This window comes from Desmodus rotundus, chromosome 3 (assembly GCF_022682495.2).
Source record: "Desmodus rotundus isolate HL8 chromosome 3, HLdesRot8A.1, whole genome shotgun sequence".
In the NCBI taxonomy this organism is placed as follows: domain Eukaryota; kingdom Metazoa; phylum Chordata; class Mammalia; order Chiroptera; family Phyllostomidae; genus Desmodus; species Desmodus rotundus.
Window position 1 is genome coordinate 153,564,337 of NC_071389.1, and position 22,931 is coordinate 153,587,267.

Consider the following 22,931-nt stretch of genomic DNA (forward strand, 5'->3'; position numbering starts at 1 on the left):
AATGCCAGGAGCCCTTCTCCAAAATCGCTTTTGTTGGGATCAGTATGCTCAGGGGTAAACAGACACATGCAAAACTCATTAGTCAATGTCTAAAGGCCTTAGTTACAGAAAATAGATTATCTATAGATAACAATTGAGGAAACAGAGCTCTGCCCCAGGTCAGGATCTGTTAATATGCTTAACATATCTGTTAGATATGTTAAGGCACCGTTCATGAGATTAGGAGTTCACTCCCTTATGCTTTGAACTTAAACATCTGGTTTATATCAACAGGGCTATGCAAAGCAAAGCAAGCTTCAAAGGATACAATGTATTCTTCAGGCCTGATTTCCCGCGGGAACCCTCCGTGCTAGTATTGGGTCATGCCTGCCTCCAGCATTAATTGCGTTCAGGTTGAGACTTATAGGCAAGGCCTTACTCGCTCGAGGTTACAGTTTCTGATACCACACAAAGTGGTTCCCAACAGGTTTTCAATTTCTTTCTCTGTTCTCCTTCTGGCACTCCATGATGCAAACGTGGGTATGCTTGAAGTTTTCCCAGAGGCTCCTTCCACTATCTTCATATTTTTGGATTTTTTTTTCTTTTTGTTGTTCTGATTGTTTTTTGCTCTCTTATATTCCAAATTGCTGATTTCATTCTTAGCTTCATCTGTACCACTGTTGATTCCCTGTAAATTATTCTTCATTTCAGTTAATGTATCCATCATTTCTGACTGATGCTTTTTTATGGTTCTTTATCACGCTGTTAAAGTTCTCACTAAGTTCCTTGAGCATCCTTATATAACCATTGTTTTGAATGCTGATTCTGGTAGGTTGCTTGCCTCCATTTCATTTAGTTGTTCTTCTGAAGATTTCTCCTGTTCTTTCATTTGGGACCTGCTTCTTTGTCTTCGCAGTTTGTTTGCTTCTGTTTGTTTCTGTGTATTAGCTAGAGCTGTTACATCTCCCAGACTTGGTAGAGTGGCCTTGTGTAGCAGGTATCCTATAGGGCCCAGTGGCTCAGCCTCCCTAGTTACCTGAGCTGGACACTCCAAGTGTACTCCTGTGTGGGCTGTGCACTCTGTCCTGTTGTAGTTGAACCTTGATTGCTGTTGGTATCACTGGGAGGGAATAACCCCTCCAGGCCAATCAGCTGTGAGAACTGAGAACTGGCTGCAACTACAGCAGAGTTGCTACTCTTCAGGAGCGGACCCTACAGAGCTGGACTAGCTTCAATGGGGCTATGGTGCTCACTGAGTCCACCACTTGAGTGGGTTGCTCGTGAAGGTGCTAGGGTTGTTATCTGGCATGGTCTGAAGCTGTCTGTCCCCTGGGTGCACTGGCTCTGTGACCTCACAGGAGTTGCAAGCTTGGCCACTGACATTCCTTGCCTGGGGCTACCTGACAGAAGCTACAGAGCAATCCGCAAATGGCTGCTACTTGTGCTGAGCTTAGAAGTGCTCAGGAGAGGCCAAACTGTGAATCAAGGTCAGAGGTATGTGGTATGCAGAGGCCAGATGCTACTTGTTTGAGAGATTTTAGGAAAGTCCAAAGCATGAGGCAAGAGAGGCCATTTGTATGGATAAGCCACTGGAAACAGCTTAGGTGGGCTGGCAAGTTGGGTGGGGCAAGGTCTCAGGGAGTCACCAGGGTGGGGATGACAGTATTAGCTAGGTTGATGGAGAGTCAGATATGGTGCCCACCTACTGGCTCTGTGGGGAGCATAGGATTCTCAGAAAAGTAACAATGGCCTCTGGCAGAAAGCTGCTTCCCCAGTTCTCTCCCTGTTGCCAGACAGTTCAGTACTTCCTCATAATCCCCTGGTTCCTTTCAAGCTGCTGCCCCAGCACTGGAGCTCAGAGGAAGTGAGCCAAGTGAGCCCATTTGCAGGCCCTTTAAGAACAACTGCCTGGGACTCCAGAAGCCCCCCAACAATCTCTGTTGGTTTTTACAGCCAGAAGTTATGGGGACTTATCTTCCTGGCTCTAGAACCCTGGGCTGGGAGGCCTGGTGTAGGGCGGGGAGGGAACCCTCCCTTCTCAGGAGGGAACTCAGCCAAGATATCCCTTCCAATTTTAAACTGCCACACATGGGTGTGGGACCAGCCTGCATCTCCACCCTTCCTACTGGACTCAAGTAACTTCTTTAAATACCTAGTTGCCTAGTTGTAGGACTTCCATTCAGCTAGATTTCAGGCAGTTCTCCCAGTTTCTTAAGGTAGAAGCTAAGCTCATTAATTTAAGAATTTTTTCTTTTGTAATAAGTATTTTGTTCCATATTTTTCCTTCTCTGCAAATAATAATGCTGTGTTTGTGTTTTATTCAGGTTTCAATACTTTCCTTTTGATTTCTTTGGTTTTTTTCACACTTCGATTTTTTTCTTTGACCCATGAGTTATTTAGAAGAGTGTTACTTAGTTTCCAAATATTTGGAGATTTTAAATTTTATTTTTAATTCATTTTTATTGGATTCAAAGAACTTATTTCATATGATCTGACTCCTTGAAGGTTTTTTTTAAATTTTATTTAGTTTTAAAGAGAGGGAGAAACAGAGGGAGAGAAACATCATTATGTGAGAACTGGCCTGCAACCCAGGAATGTACTCTGATCAAAAATCAAACCACGACCCTTCGGTTCGCAGGCCAACACTCAAGCCACTGAGCCACACCAGCCAGGGCCCTTGAACATTTTTAAAAATGTGGTTCATGGTTCAGAATATGGTCTCTTGGGAAATGCTTTGTATGCACTTGAATGCGAAGAAATGCCTGGGCCTTTAGAGAAGTTTTATAAGAGTTTATTTGGGCCAAAACTTATGACAGTTGCTTCAGAGAATAAGAGTTTTGCAGTTTCTTCTATGCATTTGAAATTAAGGAGGGAATATAAGAAAGATTCCATGAAGGTGGAACAAAACAAGGTGGGGATTGGATTATAGAGTAGCTAATAAGATTATGTGGTCTTTCGAGGGTGGTTATGCTTATTTCAAAGATGTATAAACCTAGATGCACAGAAACAATGGTCAGGGCTTGCTTAAAAAATAAACTGTTTACTAAAAAAGTTATATGCCTGTGGTGTGACTACCCACCATGACCTGCCCAGTTAAGAATTTATAATCAGATCTCCCTTAAAGGTTAATTTTCATAGAACCCATAACTGTTACATCAATTTAGTATATAGTTCAAGTCTTCTATCATTTTTTTCCTCAACCATATCTACCAGTTATGGAGAAAGGAAGACAGCAATGTTTTACTATAATTGTGAATTTGTCTAGTTCTAACAGTTCTATCAAATTCTTAATGTACTTTGTGCCTATACATTTAGAATTGCTATGTCCTCTCAATGAATTGGCTGCTTCACCATTATGAAATGAGCCTATTTATCCTTAGTATTATACTTTTTTTCCTGCAATCTACTTTGGTGTTAATATAGCCACTCAAGCTTTCTTTTGATGAGTGTTACCATCCTTTTACTTTTTTACCTTTTACTTTTAACATATTTAGGTTATCATAATTAGAGTGGATTTTTTTTTTATTAGTAAAGCAGATAATTGGGTTTCTTATCCAACCTGACAATCTCTGCCTTTTAATCAGATGTTTAGGCCATCTACATTTAATGTGATTATTGAAATGGTTAGATTTAAATTGACCATCTTGCTATTTGTTTTGTATGTCCCATGTGGGTTTTTTGGTTTCCTTTTTATTCTTTTTTTTAACTTTTTTTAGATTCAATATATTTTTATGATTCTATTTTTTTCTTTCATTGGCTTATTAGCTACAATTATATTTCACATTTTTTAGTGGTTGCTTTAGAGTTTATAGTATAGATATTTAGATTATCACCATCTATTTTCAAGTGGTATTATGCTACTTCATGAACAGTGTATGAACCTGACAGCAATATTCTATTGTACTTTTTTCCCCACCTGGCATTTGTGATATTTTTATCACACATCTACATATGTTATAAACTCAGTAATTATTACATTCCAATTACTTTTGCTTTAAACAGGCAATTACACATTTTTAAATTTTTTAAAAGGATTTAGGGGGAGAGAGAGAGAGAGAGAGAGAGAGAGAAACATCTATGTGTAAGAGAAATACTGGTTGGTTGCCTCTCACAGGTCTTTCTGAATGTTTGGTAAAATCTGCCTGTGAAGTAGCCTGGGCTGGTGTGGCTCAGTTGGTTGGAGTGTTGTTCATACACCAAAAGGTTGGGGGTTCAGTTCCCAGTCAGGATATATCCCAAAATTGTAGGTTCAACCTCTGGCCGAGGCATGTATAGGAGGCAACCAATCAATGTTTCTCTCTCACATTGATGTCTCTCTCTCCCCCCTTGCCCTTCTCTCTAAAATCAATAAACATATTAGAAAAAAGAATTTGCCCATGAAGCCATCTAATCCAGGACTTTTTATTTTGATTTTATTTATTTATTTTTAGAGAGATGGGAAGTGAGGGAGAAAGAGAGAGAGAGAAACATCAATGTGTGAGAGCTATATCTATCGGTTGCCTTTCACAAACCCCCTACTGGGGACCTGGCCCACAACCCAGACATATGCCCTGACTGGGAATCGAGCTGGCAACCCTTCAGTTCACAGGCCAACACTCAATCCACTGAGCCACACCAGTGAGGGCTTCTGTTTGCTGTGATTTTTTGATCCTTGCTTCAATTTCATTAGTTGTAATTAGTCTATTCAGGTTTTCTGATTCTTCCTAATTCAGTTTTGGAAGATTGTACATTTCTAGTAATTTATCCATTTCGCCCAGGTTGTCCAATTTATTGGCATGTAGTTGTTCATAGTATTTTCTTACAATCTTTTGTGTTTTTATGGTGTTACTTATTACTTCTCCTGTTTCATTTCTAATGTTATTTATTTGAGTCCTCTCTCTTTTTTTCTTGTCAGGTTAAAAGCTTATCAATCTTGTTTATCTTTTCAAAGAACCAACTATTGGTCTCATTGATCTTCTTTATTGTTTTTTCAGTCTCTATGCATACATTTCTGTTCTGATCTTTATTATTTCTTTTACTTACTCCAGGCTTTGTTTGTTGTTCTTTTTAAAATTTTTTTAAAGTTTTTTATTTGATTGATTTTAGAGAGAGAGGAAGGGAAAGGAGAGAGAGAGAAACAGTGTCCCACTAATTTATGCACTCATTAGTTGATTCTTTTATGTGCCCTGACCAGGGATTGTACCTGCAACCTTGGTGTACAAGAATGATGCTCTAACCAATGGAGCTATCTGGCCTGAGCTGTTCTTTTTCTAGTTCTTTTAGGTGTAAGGTTAGAGTGCTTATTTGAGAATTTTCTTGCTTCTTGAGGTAGGCCTGTAATGCTGTGAACTTTCCTCTCAGAACAGCTTAGGCTGTGTCCCACAGATTTAGGGTTGTTGTGTGTTCACTTTCATTTGTTTACAGATAACAGTTGCTTATGACAGTTGCTTCAGAGAATTGAAGCAACTAAGGTTGCTTTTGATTTCTATCTTGATCTCATTGTTAACCCATTAATTGTTTAATAACATGTTATTTAGCCTCCATGTGTTTGAGTGTTTTTAAGGGTTTTTTACTGTAGTTGATTTTTACTGTAGTTGACCATTGTGGTCACAGAAGATGCTTGCTATGATTTCAATCTTCTTTTTTTAAAATTTAATTTTAATTCATTTTTAATATTTTAATTTTTTATTGTTCAGTTACAGTTGTCCCCATTTCCCCCCTCCCCATTGCTCTCCCATCCCCCATCAAACTCCTGCTCTCAAAGACAATCCCTACCCTGTTGTCCTTGTCCATGGGTCCTTTGTACATGTTCCTTGACTTGACCCTTCCCCCTTCTTTCCTCTGTTATCTCCCTCACTCCTCCCCTGTGGCCACTGTCAGTTTTTCTTTATTGAGGGTTTTTAAAGGCCAGGGTTTTTTTTTGTTTTGTTTTGTTCCTTTTTGTGTGTTAAATTTTTTAAAAATGTATTTATTGATTATGCTATTACAGTTGTCCCATTCCCCCCCCTTCATTCCACTCCATCCTGCCCACCCCCTCCCTCCCACATTCCCCCCCTATAGTTCATGTCCATGGGTCATACTTATAAGTTCTTTGGCTTCTACATTTCCTACACTATTCTTACCCTCCCCCTGTCTATTTTCTACTTACCATTTATGCTACTTATTCTCTGTACCTTTCCCCCCTCTCTCCCCTTCCCACTCCCCTGCTGATAACCCTCCATGTGATCTCCATTTCTGTGGTTCTGTTCCTGTTCTAGTTGATCGCTTAGTTTGCTTTTGTTTTTGTTTTAGGTGTGGTTGTTAATAACTGTGAGTGTGTTGTCATTTTTACTGTTCATATTTTTTATCTTATTTTTCTTAGATAAATCCCTTTAACATTTCATATAATAAGGGCTTGGGGATGATGAACTCCTTGAACTTTACCTTCTCTGGGAAGCACTTTATCTGCCCTTCCATTCTAAATGATAGCTTTGCTGGATACAGTAATCTTGGATGTAGGTCCTTGCCTTTCATGACTTGGAATACTTCTTGCCAGCCCCTTCTTGCCTGTAAGGTCTCTTTGGAGAAATCAGCTGACAGTCTTATGGGAAGACCTTTGTAGGTAACTGTCTCCTTTTCTCTTGCTGCTTCTAAGATTCTCTCCTTCTGTTCCATCTTGGGTAATGTAATTATGATGTGCCTTGGTGTGTTCCTCCCTGGGTCCAGCTTCTTTGGGAACTCTCTCAGCTTCTTGGATTTCCTGGAAGTCTATTTCCTTTGCCAGATGAGGGAAGTTGTCCTTCATTATTTGTTCAAATAAGTTTTCAATTTTTTGTTCTTCCTCTTCTCCTGCTGGCACCCCTATAATTCGGATGTTGGAACGTTTAAAGATGTCCTGGAGGTTCCTAAGCCTCTCCTCATTTTTCCGAATTCTTGTTTCTTCATTCTTTTCTGGTTGGATGTTTCTTTCTTCCTTCTGGTCCACACCGTTGATTTGAGTCCCAGTTTCCTTCGCATCACTATTGGTTCCCTGTACATTTTCCTTTGTTTTTCTTAGCATAGGCTTCACTTTTTCATCTGGTTTTCGAACAAATTCAACCAATTCTGTAAGCGTCTTAATAACCAATGTTTTGAACTGTGCATCCGATAGGTTGGCTATCTCTGCCTTGCTTAGTTGTATTTTTTCTGGAGCTTTGATCTGTTCTTTCATTTGGGCCATTTTTTTTTTTTTTATCTTGGCACACCTGTTACATAAAGGGGCAGAGCCTTAGGTGTTCACCAGGGCAGGGTAACACTGGTCGCTGAGCTGTAACGCTGTACATGGGGGAGGGGCCAAGAGGGAACAATGGTGCTTGCTTCAATCTCTGCCGGTTTTCAGTCATTCCCACAGCTACCCATAATCAAATTTGGCTCTTCTGGTGCTGCTTCCCAGGTGGGTGGGTGTGCATGCTCTAGGCCCCTGTGGGTCTCTCCAAAGAACTCTCCTGTGAGGCTGGGAGTTTCCCCTGCTGCCGCCTCAACCCCCACGGGTGTTTTCAATCAGAGGTTTGAGGCTTTATTTCCCCACGCTGGAGCCTTGTGTTGTGCAGTCTGCTTCGCTCCCCCACCATTCCTCCCGGTTTATCTATGCGCAAATGTGGGGCCGCAGAGTCTGCCAGCCTCAGCCTGGCCTGCCCTGTTCCACAATCCGCCACCTCGCTGGGTCCGCCAGTCACCACCTTGCCGCAAGTCCTCTTTGCCCTGGCTGCCCGTCTCCGCCCCTCCTACTGGTCTGGATGAATGTTTCTTCTTTAACTCCTTGGTTGTCGGACTTCCATACAGTTCAATTTTCTGTCAGTTCTGGTTGTTTTTTGTTTTTAAATTGTTGTTATCCTTCTTTTGGTTGTGCAAGGAGGCATAGTATGTCTACCTATGCCTCCATCTTGGCCAGAAGCCAAAGGCCTCGATCTTCTTGAATTTATTAAGACTTAATTTGTATCCTGACATGTGATCTACCTTTTTTAAATTGATTGAGAAAGAGGGGAAGGGAGGGAGAAAGAGAAGGAGAGAAACATCAATGTGAAAGAGAAACACTGATCAGTTGCTCTTGCACACACCCTGACTGGGGACCAAACTCACAACCCAGGCATGTACCCTGACTGGGAATCGAACCTGTGACCCTTCATTTTGCAGGACAATGCCCAATCAACTGAGCTACAGCAGCCAGGGTGTGGTCTATCTTCAAGAATGTTCTGTGTGCACTAGAAAAGAATGTACAAGCATATTCTGCTGCTTTTGTAAGAATTGTTCCATAAATATCAATTAAATCCAGCCTATCCAATGTGTCCTTTAAAGCAGCAGTCCCCAACCTTACTGGCACCAGGGACCAGTTTCATGGAATACGATTTTTCCATGGACTGGGGGTGGCGGGGAGACAGGCGGCAGAACTCAGGTGGTAACATGAGCGAAGCTTGCTCCCTTGCTTGCTGCTCATCTCCTGCTGTGTGGCTTGGTTCCTAACAGGCCATGGGCCGATAGCAGCCCATGGCCTGGGGGTTGGAGACCCCTGATTTAAGGTCACTGTTGCCTTCTTGATTTTTGGCCTGCAAGATCTGCCCATTGATGTCACTGGGATGTTGAAATCCCCTACTATGACTGTATTTCTGTTGATCTCTCTCTTAATATCCAAAAAGATTTTTAAAAATATATTTAGGTGCTCCTATGTTGGCTGCATATATGTTTATAAGGGTTATATCCGCTTGTTGGATCAATTCCTTTAGTATTATGTAGTAATCCTCTTTATCTTTTTTATGACTTTTGTTTTGAAGTCTGTTTTGTCAGATGTAAGTATTACTACCCCAGATTTTGGGAGGCGGTTCTATTTGTATGGAATATTTTTTCCCATCCCTTCACTTTCTTTTCTTTTCTTTTTTCCCTTACCCAAGGACATTTTTTATTTTACTTTTTTTAGAGAGAGAGAAAGAAAGGGAAGAGGAAGGTAGAGAGAGAAATATCGGTGTGAGAGAAGCATTAATTGGTTGCCTCCATATGCACCCAGACCGGGGATCTGTGCTGGGACCCGGGATTGTACACGTCCAAACCAGGGGTTGCATGTGCCCACGCCTGGACTAGGGATGAACCTGAAACCTAGGTATGTGCCCTGACCAGAAATTGAGCCCACAACCTATCAGTTACAGGACGACACTCCAACCACTGAGCCACAACCAGCAGAGCTCTATCCCTTCACTTTCAGTCTGTGTGTATCTTTTGTTCTGAGATGGCTCCCTTGCAGACAGGATATATATATATATATATAAAATGATTTTCTCTCCATTCAGCTACTCTGTGTCTTTTGATTAGAACATTTAACCCATTTAAGGTTATTATTGATAGGTATTTATTCATTGCCATTTTTTCTTTATGCACATGTTCCTCTCTCTATGTCTTTTTAAAATATATTTTTTGATTATGCTATTACAGTTGTCCCAAATTTTCCCCCTTTGCCCCATTCCACTAGGCACCACCCACTCCTTCAGGCAATCCCCTCACCTTTGCTCATGTCCATGGGTCATGCATGTAATTTCTTTGGCTATTCCATTTCCTATACTGTACTTTACACTCCCGTGGCTATTCTGTAACTACCTATTTGTACTTAATCCCCTCACCTCTTCACCCATTCCCCCACTACCCCCTCCCATCTGGCAACCATCAAAATGTTCTCCATAACCATGATTCTGTCTCTGTTTTTCTTGTTTGCTTAGGTAGTTTTTTAGATTCAGTTGTTGATAAATATGTATTTATTGCCATTTTATTGTGCATAGTTTTGATCTTTTTTTTCTTAAATAAGTCCCTTCAACATTTCATATAATAATGGTTTGGTGATAATGAACTCTTAGTTTTTTCTTGTCTAGGAAGTTCTTTATCTGCCCTTCAATTCTAATTGATAGAATCGAAGGGCAGATAAATGGGTAGAGCAAACTTGGCTGTAAGTTCCCACTTTTCATGACTTTGAATATTTCTTATCAACCCTTTCTATCATGTAAAGGTTCTTTTGAGATATCAGCTGACAGTCTTATGGAAGCTCCCCCATACATAGCTAACTTCTTTTCTTTTACTGCTTTTAAGATTTTCTCTTTATTTTTAACCGTTGGCATTTTGATTATGGTATGTCCTGTAGTGTACCTCTTTGCATCCATCTTGTTTGGGATTCTGTGTGCTTCCTGGACTTGCATGTCTATTTCCTTCACCAAATTAGGGAAGTTTTCTTTCATTATTTTTTTTTCTTTCAATTTTTTTCCACCACCCCTTTCCCTTGCCCTACCCACCCCCACCTTCCACCCTCAATCCTACCCCCTTTGGCTTTGTCCATGGGTCCTTTATACATGTTCCTTGACAACCCTTCCCCTTCTTTCCCCCCTTATCCCCATCCCCTCTCCCCTCTGATTATTATTTGTTCTTTATTTCAATTTATCTGGTTATAATTTCCTTGCTCTTGTTTGTTTCATTGAGTAGGTTCCACTTATATGATCATATGGTATTTGTCTTTCACTGCCTGGCTTATTTCATTTAGCATAATGCTCTCCAGTTCCATCCATGCTGTCATGAAGGGTAGGAGCTCTTTCTTTCTTTCAGCTGCATAGTATTCCGTTGTGTAAATGTACCATAGTTTTCTGATCCTCTCATTTACTGATGGGCACTTAGGTTTCTTCTAGCACATAGCTATTGTAAATTGTGCTGCTATGAACATTTTGGTGCATAGGTCCTTTTGCATTGTTCTTCCATTATTTTCTTCAAGTAGATTTCTAATTTCTTGCTCTTTTTCTTCTCCTTTGGAACCTCTATGATCCAAATGTTGGAACACTTGAAGTTTCCTTGAGGCTCCTTACACTATCCTCATATTTTTGGATTCTTTTTTCTTCTTTTTCTGATTAGTGTTTCTTTTTTTCTTTCTTGTATTCCAAATCATTGATTGGATTCTTGGCTTCATCCATTCTACTGTTGATTCCCTGTAAATTGTTCTATATTTCAATTAGTGTATCCTTCATTTCGCACTGAATCTTTTTTATGCTGTTGAGGTCCGCACTAAGTTCCTTGAACATCCTTATAACCAGTGTTTTGAACTGTGCATCTGACAGATTGCTTATTTCCATTTTGTTTAGTTCTTTTTTCTGAGTTTCTTTAATTTGGCCCATGTTTCTTTGTCTCCTCATTTTGTCAGCCTCCCTGTGTTTTGTTTCTATGCAGTAGGTAGAGCTGCTATGACTCCGTGTCTTAGTGATGTGGCCTAATGTAGTAGGTGTCCTGTAGGCTCCAGTGGCACAGCCTCCCTTGTCACCCAAGCTGGGTACTCGAGGTGCACCCTTCATGTGGACTGAGTGCACCCTCCTCTTGTAGTTGAGCCTTGATTGCTTGTGGCAGTTCAATGGGAGGCATTTACCCAGGCCAGTCAGCTGCAAGGACTGGCTGTGACCACTGACCACCAACCCCTGCCCTCTGTGGAGGATCAGCTGTGCAGGGGCAGGGTGGTGGTGCTCTGATGTGGTCTGTAGCTTTCCACTGGGTGTGCAGTCTCTGATGTTTCCCTGGGTGGTACAGGCCAACATCAGCCATCAACTGTGTTCTGTCCAGGACCACCAGCATGAGCTACAAAGAAATCTGCAGATGGCTGCTACTTGTGTTGGGCTTGGAGGTTCCCAGGTGAAGCCAAGCTGTGAATCTAGGCTGGCTGCTGCTAGTGCCAGGCCTGGGGCCACTTAGCTCAAGGTATGGGGACTGGGGGCTTATTGAGGCCAAATGTTGCTTGTTTGAGAGGATTTAGGAAGATGTGAAGCATGAGCCAAGATGAGATATTCATATGAAAAAGCCACTGTTAACAGTTTGGGCAGGCTCATATTGGGTGGGGCAGAGCTTCAGGGAATCACCAGGGTGAGGAAAACAGTGCTAGCCAGGTTGATGGAGTCTCAGATACAGCATCCATCTGCTGGTTCTGTGGCTTTGTGGTGGAGGGTTCAGAAAAGGAACAATGGCCTCTACCCATCATTCTGTTTGGAAGAAAGCTGTCCCCCAGCTCTCATCCTCATGCCAGGCACTTCAGTTCCTCTGCAAATGCCACTGGTGCCTTACAAGCTGCTACCCCACTGCTGGAGCTCAGAGGCAGTGAGTCTGAGTAAGTTCACGTGTGGGTACGTTGAGAGGAACTGCTTGGGAATCCAGTTTCTTCCACTGACTCAGTCCTCACTGATTTTTGCAGCCAAGTTAAGGAGACTTATCTTCCTGGCACTGGACCCATGGCCTGGGGGCTAGGTGTGGTCCTGGGACCCCTCGCTCCTGAGATATCCCTCCCAAATTTTTATTCACCATACGTGGGTGTGGGACCAGCCCATTCTGTATCTCTGCCCCTCCTACCAGTCTGGATGGAAGTGATTTCTTTAATTCCGTAGTTGTTGCACTTCCATTCAAATAGATTTCTGACAGTTCTGAGTGATGGTTGTTCTACAGTTTAGTTGTAATTTTTGACTTGGTTGTGCAAGAATGTGAGCCATGTTTACCTATGCCTCCATCTTGACCAGAAGTCTCCTCTCTCTCTCTGTTTCCTTCCTTCCTTCCTCCCTTCCTCCCTTTTTTCCTTTCTTCATTCTTCTTCTTCAGGAAGGCCCTTTAACATTTCTTGCAATACTGGTTTTGTGGTAAGGAACTCCTTTAGTTATTTTTTCTGTCTACGAAGCTCTTTATTTCACCTTCAATTTTAAATAATAGCCTTGCTGGATAGAGTAATCTTGGTTATAGGTCCTTGCTTTACATCACTTTGAATATTTGAATATTTCATGTTAATCCTTTCTGTCCTGAAGTGTTTCTGTTGAGAAATCAGCTGACAGCCTTATGGGAGCTCCTTTCTAGGTAACTAATTGCTTTTCTATGGCTGCTTTTAAGATTCTCTCTTTGTCTTTAACCTTTGGCATTTTAGTTATTATTAGTCTTGGTGTAGGCCTCTTTTTGTTCATCTTGATTGGGACTCCCTGTGCTTCCTGAACTTGTGTGACTTTTTCCTTCACCAGGTTAGGAAAGTTTTCAGCCATTATTTCTTCAAACAGGTCCTCTATCCCTTGCTCACTCTCTTTTCCTTCTGGTACTCCTATGACGTGGATGTTGTTATACTTGATGTTGTCCCAGAGGTCACTTAGCCTTTCCTCATGGTTTAAAATTTTCTTTTCTTTTTGATGTTCTGCTGGGTAATGACTATTATCTTGTCATCTAAAGTGTAGCTTACCTTCTGCTTCATCTAAACTGCTGTTGATTCCTTCTAATGTATTCTTCATTTCAGGTACTGTATTCATTTCTGACTGGTTCTTTTGTATAGTTTCTATTCCTTTTTAATGCTTACTATCTCTTCATTTAAGCACTCACTGAGATCATCCATTCTTTCCCTAAGGTCCTTAAGCATCCTTTAACCAATGTTTTCTTTTAAAGATTTTTATTATTTTTTAGAGAGCAAGGAGAAAGAAGGGAGAAAGGGAGAGTAACATTGATGCGAGAGGGAAACATCGATTGGTTGCCTCTCATATACACCCTGGTCAGGATTCAAACTGGCAACTTTTGCTTTGTGGGATGATGCCCAACCAACTGAGCTACAGTGGTCAGGATGATATAACCATTGCTTAAAATTCTGCATCTGGTATTTTTATTTCTTCCATTTCATTTAATTATTTTTATGGGGATTTCTTTTGTTATTTCATCTGGGGCCTATTTCTTTGTCTCCCCATTTTGTCTGCCTTGTAGGTTTGTCTCTGTGAATTGGGTATATCTGCTGACTCCCAAACTTGTTATGAGGGCTTTCTGATATAAGTACCCTGTGGGTCTCAGTGGTGCAGTCTTCTAGATCACCCTACCTAGGTGCTCCAGAAATAATTCTTGTATGGGTTATGTGCCCTCCCCTGTTGTAATTTGAGTCTTAAATGCTGTTGTCCCATTCATTGGTAGAGTTAATTAACCCTCAGGCTGGCTGACTATATGGATAGACCTTGTTCACCATATATGAGTCACCTGGTTCAGGTGCTGCTCCTTGAGGGAGAGTTGTTCCCAGCAAAGTATGGTGTCTGCTGGAGTCTCCCTTTGGCTGTGTCATTTATGTGGCTAGTTGGGTTGAGCTCTGGTGTGGTTCAAAGCCCACCACTGGTTATGTTGGTTTGGGGACCTCTTGGCCTGGGATCCAGTGCAGGTCGACTTCAGATGTTGTGTGTAACTTCCTTGAGCTACCTGTCTGGAGCTATCATGCTATTCGCTGTTTGTGGCTGTGTCTGCTGGGCCTTGGTGTGTGTGGAGGAATCAGGCTGTGTACCAGGATTGGCTTCCTGAAGCTCTGAGCTTGGGGCAGATCAATAAAAGTCCAAAATTTGCACCCACCTGCTGGCTACTCCACCCCACCCTGAGGTTGCCAGGACTTTCTCCAGAGTCTTGTGAAGAAGGCCATGCCCCACTGATCCTTCCACATGGCTCAAGCTTGGTAAGGCAGGGTCACTGGGATGGTAGGATGGGGCTAGTGGGTCCACTACTTGGGGGCAGCATGGTCACGCATTCAATGGGGAGAATGTGGCCCCTACTCCAGACCCATACCACTCAGTCTCTGCTAGAGTCTCCAACTCTAGCTCCCCCAGGAGGAGCATACAACAGATTTAGGTAGGGTGCTGCCACCTGTCCCTGCTGCAGCAGCAAGCTTGGCAGGATGGGGCCATTGGGAATTGGGCAAAGAGATTAAGAAAGCCTTCCATTTTGGGTGCCACCACCTGGGCCATAGGAGGGGGAAAGCTGCACTCTTCCCCTTAGCTCTGTAGTAATGCTTGGTTGAGCCCCAGATTGGAGCCTCTGAGGGAGATGCACTCCAAATGTCCCAGCTCTGAGTGGAGCCGCCTTTCCCTAATGGAACTGAGCCCAACAGCATGGGGCTGGCTGGCCTTATAAAAACAGGTCAAGGCAGTCTTCTGGTGGGGGTGGTGCAGGCCTGTGGGAGGAAAGCTACCTGCATGCCTGGCCCTAAATCCATAGTTGCACTGCCAGAGATCCCGACGGAAGGCCCCAAACAGTTCACATCATAGGTCCCAGCTCTGAGCTGTGCCCCATTGACCCTGTGGAACTGAGCTCAGCAGGACTGGGCCAGGAAAATTTGGGAATGCAGATCAAGCCAGCCCTCCTTTGGGGGTGGTGCAGGCCCACTGGAGGGGAGCAAGCTGCACACCTCCCATTAGCTCTGCAGCTTCACCACCACAAGGGAGTCTTCCACTGAGGGTGGTGCCTGCTGAATTCACAAAAGGGAGGAAAATTGGTTCCTGTTCCAAAGCCACACAGTTCAATGACTGTCTAAGAGTTTGCCTATAGTTTCTCCAGAAAAAGAATGCATCCCAGGTACATTTTGGGTGCAGCCAACAGTCCTTTCTGCTGGATTCAGGCATGGCAAGGTGGTATAGCCAGTATTTGGAGGACTGGTTTAGTGCACTCTCCCAGCTGGTGCTACAAGAATAGGAGTGCTGCCCTGACCTATGTGGCTCAATTGATTGGGCATCATCCCGCAAAGCAAAAGGTCACTGGTTTGATTCCCAGTCAGGGCACATGTCTAGGTTGCAGGTTCAATCTCCCTGGTTGGGGCGCATATGAGAGGCAACCTATCAATGTTTCTCTCTCATGTTTTCTCTCCCCCTCTTTCTTCCTCCCTTACCCTCTCTCTATAAACAAACTGAAAAAGAAGTACATTTACTTAAAAAAAGAAAGAATAGGAGTGCCCAACCCTGGGAGATGGTGCCTGAGGGTGGTGTGGGATGCTGACACAGGACCAGGACCTCAGAAGCTGACCCTTCAGATCTCTGCGGAGCCTGCCACCCAGATTTTCTTTGTGGCTTCTGTATGCCCTGAGTGACCTTCCCTCTACCAGAGCCCCAGGTGAGTACCTAAGAGTGAGTGCTTGTGTGTTGGCCTTTTAGGAGAGCATCTGGGATCTAGCAGATCACTCCTCTTTCCAGCAGACAGAGTCCCTGCTGGTTTTTGCTGCCAGATGCTACGCAGAATCGTCTTCCCTGCCCTGGTGCTCTGGTTTGAGGGTCCTGGCATGGGGTTAAGATCCCATGCTCCTTGGGTCTTCTGAAGCCAAGATATCCCTCTGGCTTCTCAGCCACCGCACCTGGGTGCAGGGGCCAGCCCTCTTGCATCTCTACCCTTCTTACCAGTCTGTGTAGCTTCTTCTATAAATTCTTGGTTATAATACCCCTGCTCAGCTGTCCTTCAGTTGGTCATTCAGGTTGATTGCTCTATAGTTTAGCAGTAAATCCAGTTTGGTAGGAGAGTTATGTGTAGCTTCCACCTACTCTGCACCATCTTGGATCACCCCATACGTGGTTTCAAATCCAGTGTTTTTTCATTCTATCATAGTAATGCTAGGGTAAGGAGGGCAGAAAAAAATTTTAAGAGGGAAAATCTGAGACCCATAGTAAAGATAGAATTAGCAGGACTTTGATTGCATTGCTTAATAGTCACTGTCATTGACATTCTGGGAAGAGAGGTGACCAAAGCTTAGTGTCAAACTGAGAATTTATTAATATATTCCCTTTTCTTATTCTTATAGGACATCAATATGCAACTGGTTGATATACTGCAAAGTGTGCAGCAGAAAATAAGACCCTACACTGTTGATGAGAATGTGTACCCTAGAAGGAAAATCTCCCTTACAGAACATAAGAAATGGAGAACAAATTTCCTGGGGAAAATAGCTGCTTATGCTAATTCTGCTGAAATTAAAGAAAAGACTCTTGTCCACATCCTGGCCTGGTTGAAAGAATGGAGTAAGTCTTCAAAAGTTAATGAAAAAGCTAGAGAACAGAATCTGTAAGTAAATGTTGAAGGATTAGAAGAAGGCTAAAAAAGAAATGACTAAGGAGTTATTCAAAGAACAGCTGTCCTCTGTTTCATTAGAATAAAACAATAAGAATATAGGACTTGCTCACTTAGTGACAGCTATCCTGGCCTCCTTGTTTCGCTTCGGGCATGTCAGCATGCTTCTGCCCTTTGCCTTTATGTTTACTATTACCTTGCCTAGAACATTTTCCACCAGTAGCCACATAGTTCATTCTCTGCTTATATCTTACTTTAAAATGAGCTCTTTCCTCTGAACCAGTGGTTGGTGGTGTGGCTTTTGAAGGAAAATCACAAAGTTAATGAAAAAGCTAGAGGACAGAATCCAGTGAAAGGAGACAGACAAAATCTGCCTGGCAGAGTCATCATTTTGGTTTAATGACGGGAAGTCAGCTCAGTTGGCAGGCAGTGGGGTGGGGGAGGGGAGGGATCCAAATTAAAGAGTATTGGAAAATAAATTTCTACAATCTCTTTCAGACAATTACTTTTTTATTATTCATAAATTATAATGAATTATACTTATAGTACCTTTATTTAAATCCAGTATCTACTCAGCAGTCTTTATCTATATTCATATGTATATCAAGTGTTAAATATAGTTATTGTTGGGCATTTGAACTTTGTTTTTCTTTAATAGAAAATAATGCTATTAAACATCTTTGAAAATGAAAAATAAAATGTGTTCTCTGACCATCCCCATTCCTTATCCCTTGTCCATTACTCTTTACTCTTCTTTATTTTTGTCTATACCATCTCTTACTAACTGACATATTATATTATTTATTTCTTTTTAAAGATTTTTGTTTGTTTATTTTTTGAGACACAGAAAGGGAGGGAGAAAGAGAGGGAGAAAAACATCAATGTATGAGAGATATATCAATCGGTTGCCTCGCACATGCCCCCAACCCTGGACCTGGTCCCCAGCCCAGGAATGTGCCCTGACTGGGAACTGAACTGGTGACCTTTCGGTCTGCAGGCCAGTGCTCAATCCACTAAGCTACACCAGCCAGGGCCTGACATACTATATAATTAATATTTTTATTTTTATTTTTTGTCTGGCTCCTTTCACTAGAATGTAAGCAGTATGAAGTCAAGGAATTTGTTTTATTTAATGCTATCCCCAAAATCTAGAACAGTACATGATAGAGAAGATGTTGGTTAAATGAAAAAGTGAATAAAGAATGCAAAAAAGAGTAATTTCATTTGATTGCAAGAAATATCAAGTAACAGGGGTTATAAAATAGTAGATACTTACCAAAGGAGTTTATTGGGGTTTAGATCCCCAATGTTAATACACAGGTTCACATTTTAGATACCAACTTCCCTGGAGTCATGGAACTAAACCAAATAGACATCTTTTAACCCGATTCATATTTTTATGTCCAATACTTACTGTTTATCCTTCCATTCTAAGTCTGATCCTTTTTCATTTCCTTACAGAGAAAAGTCTCAGAATAGCAATAAGTGTGAGATATTTATATTCCCCAATACTACAACATTGAGTAGTTAGCCAATATTATATGCCCATAGGGTTACAATTATTTATTTTTCTGCACAAATGTAATTTTCTTACTCTCTTCAAGATGCCATTTTGTCTGAGATGACTGAATATGACATTGATGAACACTACCACTGGATAGCACGGATGGAGATTTTACCAGAAACATTCAAAGCTATTGAGAGCAATGTCAAGATACTGAATAGAACTAGTACCTTTCTGCTTGAAGAAAAGAATCAACAAAAGAAAAAAATAAGTAAGGCTGCTTTAGGACATTGGAAAGAGATTTTACTTTTCTAAAAGACAGCTTTATTGAGGTATAATTTATATACCATAAACCTCACACACTTAAAGTGTACAACTCATGACTTTTAGTAACTTTAGATCCAATTTTAGAACATTTTCTTCATCCCAGAAAGATCCCTCATGCCCATTTGCAGTAAATATTCATTCCCACCCCTGACTCCAGACAATCACTAATCTGTTTTCTGTCTCAAGTGATTTTGCCTTTTCTGGTTAATTCATAAAATGGAATTATATTATATGTAGTCTTTTAGATCTGGTTTCTTTCATTTTGCATAATGCTTTTGACGTTCAGCCATGTAATAGGATGTATTGGTTGTTTCTTCCTTTCTATTGCCAATTGAATACTGGAATTTGCATATACCACATTGTTTACACACTTACCATTTCATGGACATTTGGATTGCTTCCAATGTTTAGCTCTTATGAGTAATGCTGCTATGAACAACATGTGTAAGTTTTGGTGTGGACATAGGTTTTCATTTGAGTAGATACCTAGGAGTAAAATTGCTAGGCCATTTATCTATTGCTGGTAAACCTATGTTTAACTTTTTAACAATTGTTAACTGATTTCCCAACTGAGAGCACCCTGTCACATTCCCATTAGTAATGTATTTGGGTTCCAGTTTTTCAACATCCTCAACAACACTTTTTAGTATCTTTTTTATTATAGCATTCCTGATAGGTATAAAATGGCATCTCATTGTGGTTTTAATTTGCATTTTTCTAATGACTAATGATGTTAAGCACCATTGATTAGCCTTTCCCATATCTTCTCTGATGAAGTATCTATTCAAATATTTACTTATTTTTGTTATTGAGTTTTAAGAGTTCTTTATATATTCTGGATAAAGTGATTTGCAAATACTATATCCCCAACTATGGCTTGTCTTTTCATTTTCTTTTAATTTTTAAAAAGATTTTATTTATTTATTTTTAAGAGAAGGGAAGGGAGGGAGAAAGAGAGGAAGAGGAACATCGATGTGCAAGAGATACATACATCAGTCGTCTCTTGCATGCCCCCACCTGGGGACCTGACCCACACCCAGGCATGTGCCCTGACTGAGAATTGAACCAGCGACCTTTCAGTTCACAGGCTGGCACTCAATCCACTAAGCCACACCAGCCAGGGCTTTTTCTTTTCATCTTTTCATTTTCTTAATGGTGACTTTTAAGCCCCAGAGTGTTTAATTTTTATAAAGCCCAATCAATTTATCATTTTTTCTTTTATAAAAGTTTTATCATAGCCCTGGCCAGGTAGCTCAGCTGGTTAGTGTCATCCTGATATGCCAAAGTTGCAGGTTCAATCCCTGGTCAGGGCACATACAAGAATCAACCAATGAATACATAGATGGGTGCAATAACAAACTGATATTTCTCTCTCTCTCTCTCAAAAATTTTTAAATTTTATCATTGTTTTAGTGTTGTATTAAGTTGTATCAGTCAGGGTTCAACCAGAAAAACAGAACCAGTAGACTATCTATCTATCTATCATCTACCTATCTCATTGCAGCCGGGGAACATACTTTGTACTATTTCGATCCTTTTACATTTATTGGGACTTGTTTTATAGCCTAGCATATAGTCTATTTTTAAAATGTTTCTTGCCCTGGCCAGTGTGGCTCAGTTACAGAGAGCATCATCCCATAAACTGAAAGGGTTGGGTTCCTGGTCAGGGCACATGCCTGGGTTGCAGGTTCTGTCCCCAATCAGGGTGCATGTAAGAGGTAAGCAATCGATGTTTCTCTTCCTCTCTCTCCTTTCCTTCCCTTCTCTCTAAAATCAATAAGCATGTCCCTGGGTGAGGATTTAAAAAGTGCTTCCTGTGTGCTTGAAAATATATACTCTGCTATTGTTGGGTGGAATATTCTACAGTTAGTTTATACTGTTCTTCTAGTCTTCTATAAACATCCTTACTGGTTTTTAGTCTAGTTATTCTATGTTATTGAGTGAGATATTGAACTCTCCAACAACTATTGTTGAGTTGTTTATTTCTCTAATTCTGTCAGTTTTTGCTTCCCGTATTTTAAGCCTTGTTGTTAGGTACATATATGTTTATAATTGTGATAGCTTCCTGATGAACTGATATATGTAGCAAAAAGTTCAAACTTGCAACCGTGGTATATTAAGATGATGCTCTAACTCAGCTACTCATCCAGGGCTAAGGCAGTTTTAGATTTAGAGAAAAATTGAGAAAATAACACAGAGTTCTACAAATCTCCCCATAGTTTTTACTGTTATTAATAGATTAATATGATGCACGTTATAATTAACAAATCAGTATTGTACATTCTTAACTAAAGTCCATAATTTATTTATAATTCCTTATTTTTATCTACTGTCCTTTTCCTGTTTAGGATCCCACGTAGGGTACATGACTACATTTAGTTGTCATGTCTCTTGGCTTTTTTGGATGTGAGTTTTTCAGATTTTTCCTTGTGTTTTATGTCCCTGACAGATTTTTTTTTTCAAATACTCACTTGAGGACACACTTATTGATTTCAGAGAGAGGGGAAGGGAGGGAGAGAGAGAGGGAGAAACATCAATGCAAGAAAGAAAAACATCTATCAGTTGTTTTTCATACGTGCCCCTAATGGGGACCGAACCTGCAACCTAAGCATGTGCCCTGACTGGGAATTGAACCTATGACCTCTTGTTTTACTGGATGATGCTCCAACCAACTCAGCCACACCGGCCAGGGCCTGACAGTTTTGAGGAGTACTGGTCAGGTATATTGTTAGATGCCCCTGTGTTGGAATTTGTGTGATTCTTTTCATGTTAGTCCTGGGGTATGGGTTGGGGGGGAAAAATCATAGAGGTAAAGTACCATTGTCACCATATTATTTCAAGGGTACATATTATCAAATGATTGGTGACTTAATGTTGACATCGATCACCTGGCTAAAGTAGTGCTTTTCAGGTTTCTCCACTGTAAAGTTACTCTTTTTCCTCATTTTCCATACTATACTCTTTATAGGGAAGTTCATTTGTGCAGCCCACTCCTTTAGGGTGGCATGTTTACATTAATTATTTGAAGTTCTTATGCACAAGAATTTGTCTCTTGTACCTATTTATTAGTTTTTTTCAATTTTTAATTTCTATCAAAATGACCTCTCAGATATTTACATTTTGGGGTATAATTCAATACTACTTCATTTCTTGTTCAAGTTATTCTAGCTTTGGCTATCAGGACATCTTTCAGTTGGTTCCCCCATTCCCCTTTGACATGCTCCCATGAATATAATTTTTTTCTTTTATCTTCTTTTAGTATTTTTCTGTCACTACAAGATAATTCAGGTTCATCTTGAATATTTCCTATCTCAATCTTAGAATTTTCTATGTTCCCAAGAGTTCTGGTTCCTTTTAAAGAGAATAGTACTACTAAAAACCAAGCTTTGGCTGCTAGATGTGTCCATTGCCACTGGGGTGTCATTTGGTTTGGCCCTCTCATCTAACAGCAAAACAAAAACAAAAATGTGTGTACAAAGCCATGAATATACAAGGTCTGTCTAAAGGTATCCAGCCATGTAATATGAAAAATAGAGACATTTATTGAAGAAGATACTAGATATAAAAACATTGTACATAGGACAATGATACCTAAGTCCTCTTCAGAATAGGTTCCTTGGGACCTCACACAGTTCTCCCAATCACCACCAGCCGCCCCATTGTATTTTCCAGAATCTCATCGATGGTCTGAAATCTCTTCCTTTTCAAAGGTGATTTTAGTTTTGGGAAAAGCCAGAAGTCACAGGGCACCAAATCTGGGCTGTAGTGGGGGCTGAGTCACCTGGGTGATTTGATGTTTTGCCAAAAACCTCTGCACGAGATGTGATGAATGAGTGGGCATTGTCGTGATGAAGCTGCCAATCAACAATTGCCCATAGGTGTGGCCTTCTTGAGTCATCCGAATAGTTTCAGTGGAGGAATGTTCAAGCTTAACACAAAATTTGATACATATTCATTGCTCAGTCATTTTGAATGCGACCACCACAGGATACACATGCTCACTGAACAACGTCTACCACCCCCACTGACTAGTACAGTGAGGTCATCATTGTTCATGCATGTGCATTCCAGTCCACTCTTCTTGGCAGCCAGGTTACATTGATGGTGTGCAAACTGTTCATGTTATATTTAACAATAGTTGGACTTTTGCAGACAGACCTCATATACATATCTATGAGTATTTACCTATATAATCTCCTATAACTACATTAAGCTAAACATGAGTTCTTATTGATGTCTCTAACTCTAATCCATTATCATCTACGTCATTGTAGCTCCCTACCCTTGCTTACCTGTAAGTCCCCTAACAATG

At 41.0% G+C, this 22,931-nt stretch overlaps 1 protein-coding gene and 1 long non-coding RNA gene across 2 annotated transcripts in view; one reads left to right on the forward strand and one right to left on the reverse strand.

Moving 5' to 3' along the window:
* Positions 1-22,931, reverse strand: part of LOC123478203 (uncharacterized) — an 82,784-nt gene that overhangs the window by 6,634 nt on the left and 53,219 nt on the right. The window lies entirely within an intron of this gene.
* FAM186A (family with sequence similarity 186 member A) overlaps positions 1-22,931 on the forward strand; it is a 48,045-nt gene that overhangs the window by 4,568 nt on the left and 20,546 nt on the right. The window contains exons 2-3 of the mRNA XM_053921498.1: positions 16,523-16,739; positions 18,393-18,563. Of these exons, the coding sequence (XP_053777473.1) occupies positions 16,523-16,739; positions 18,393-18,563 (388 nt within the window). The remainder of the gene's footprint in view (positions 1-16,522; positions 16,740-18,392; positions 18,564-22,931) is intronic.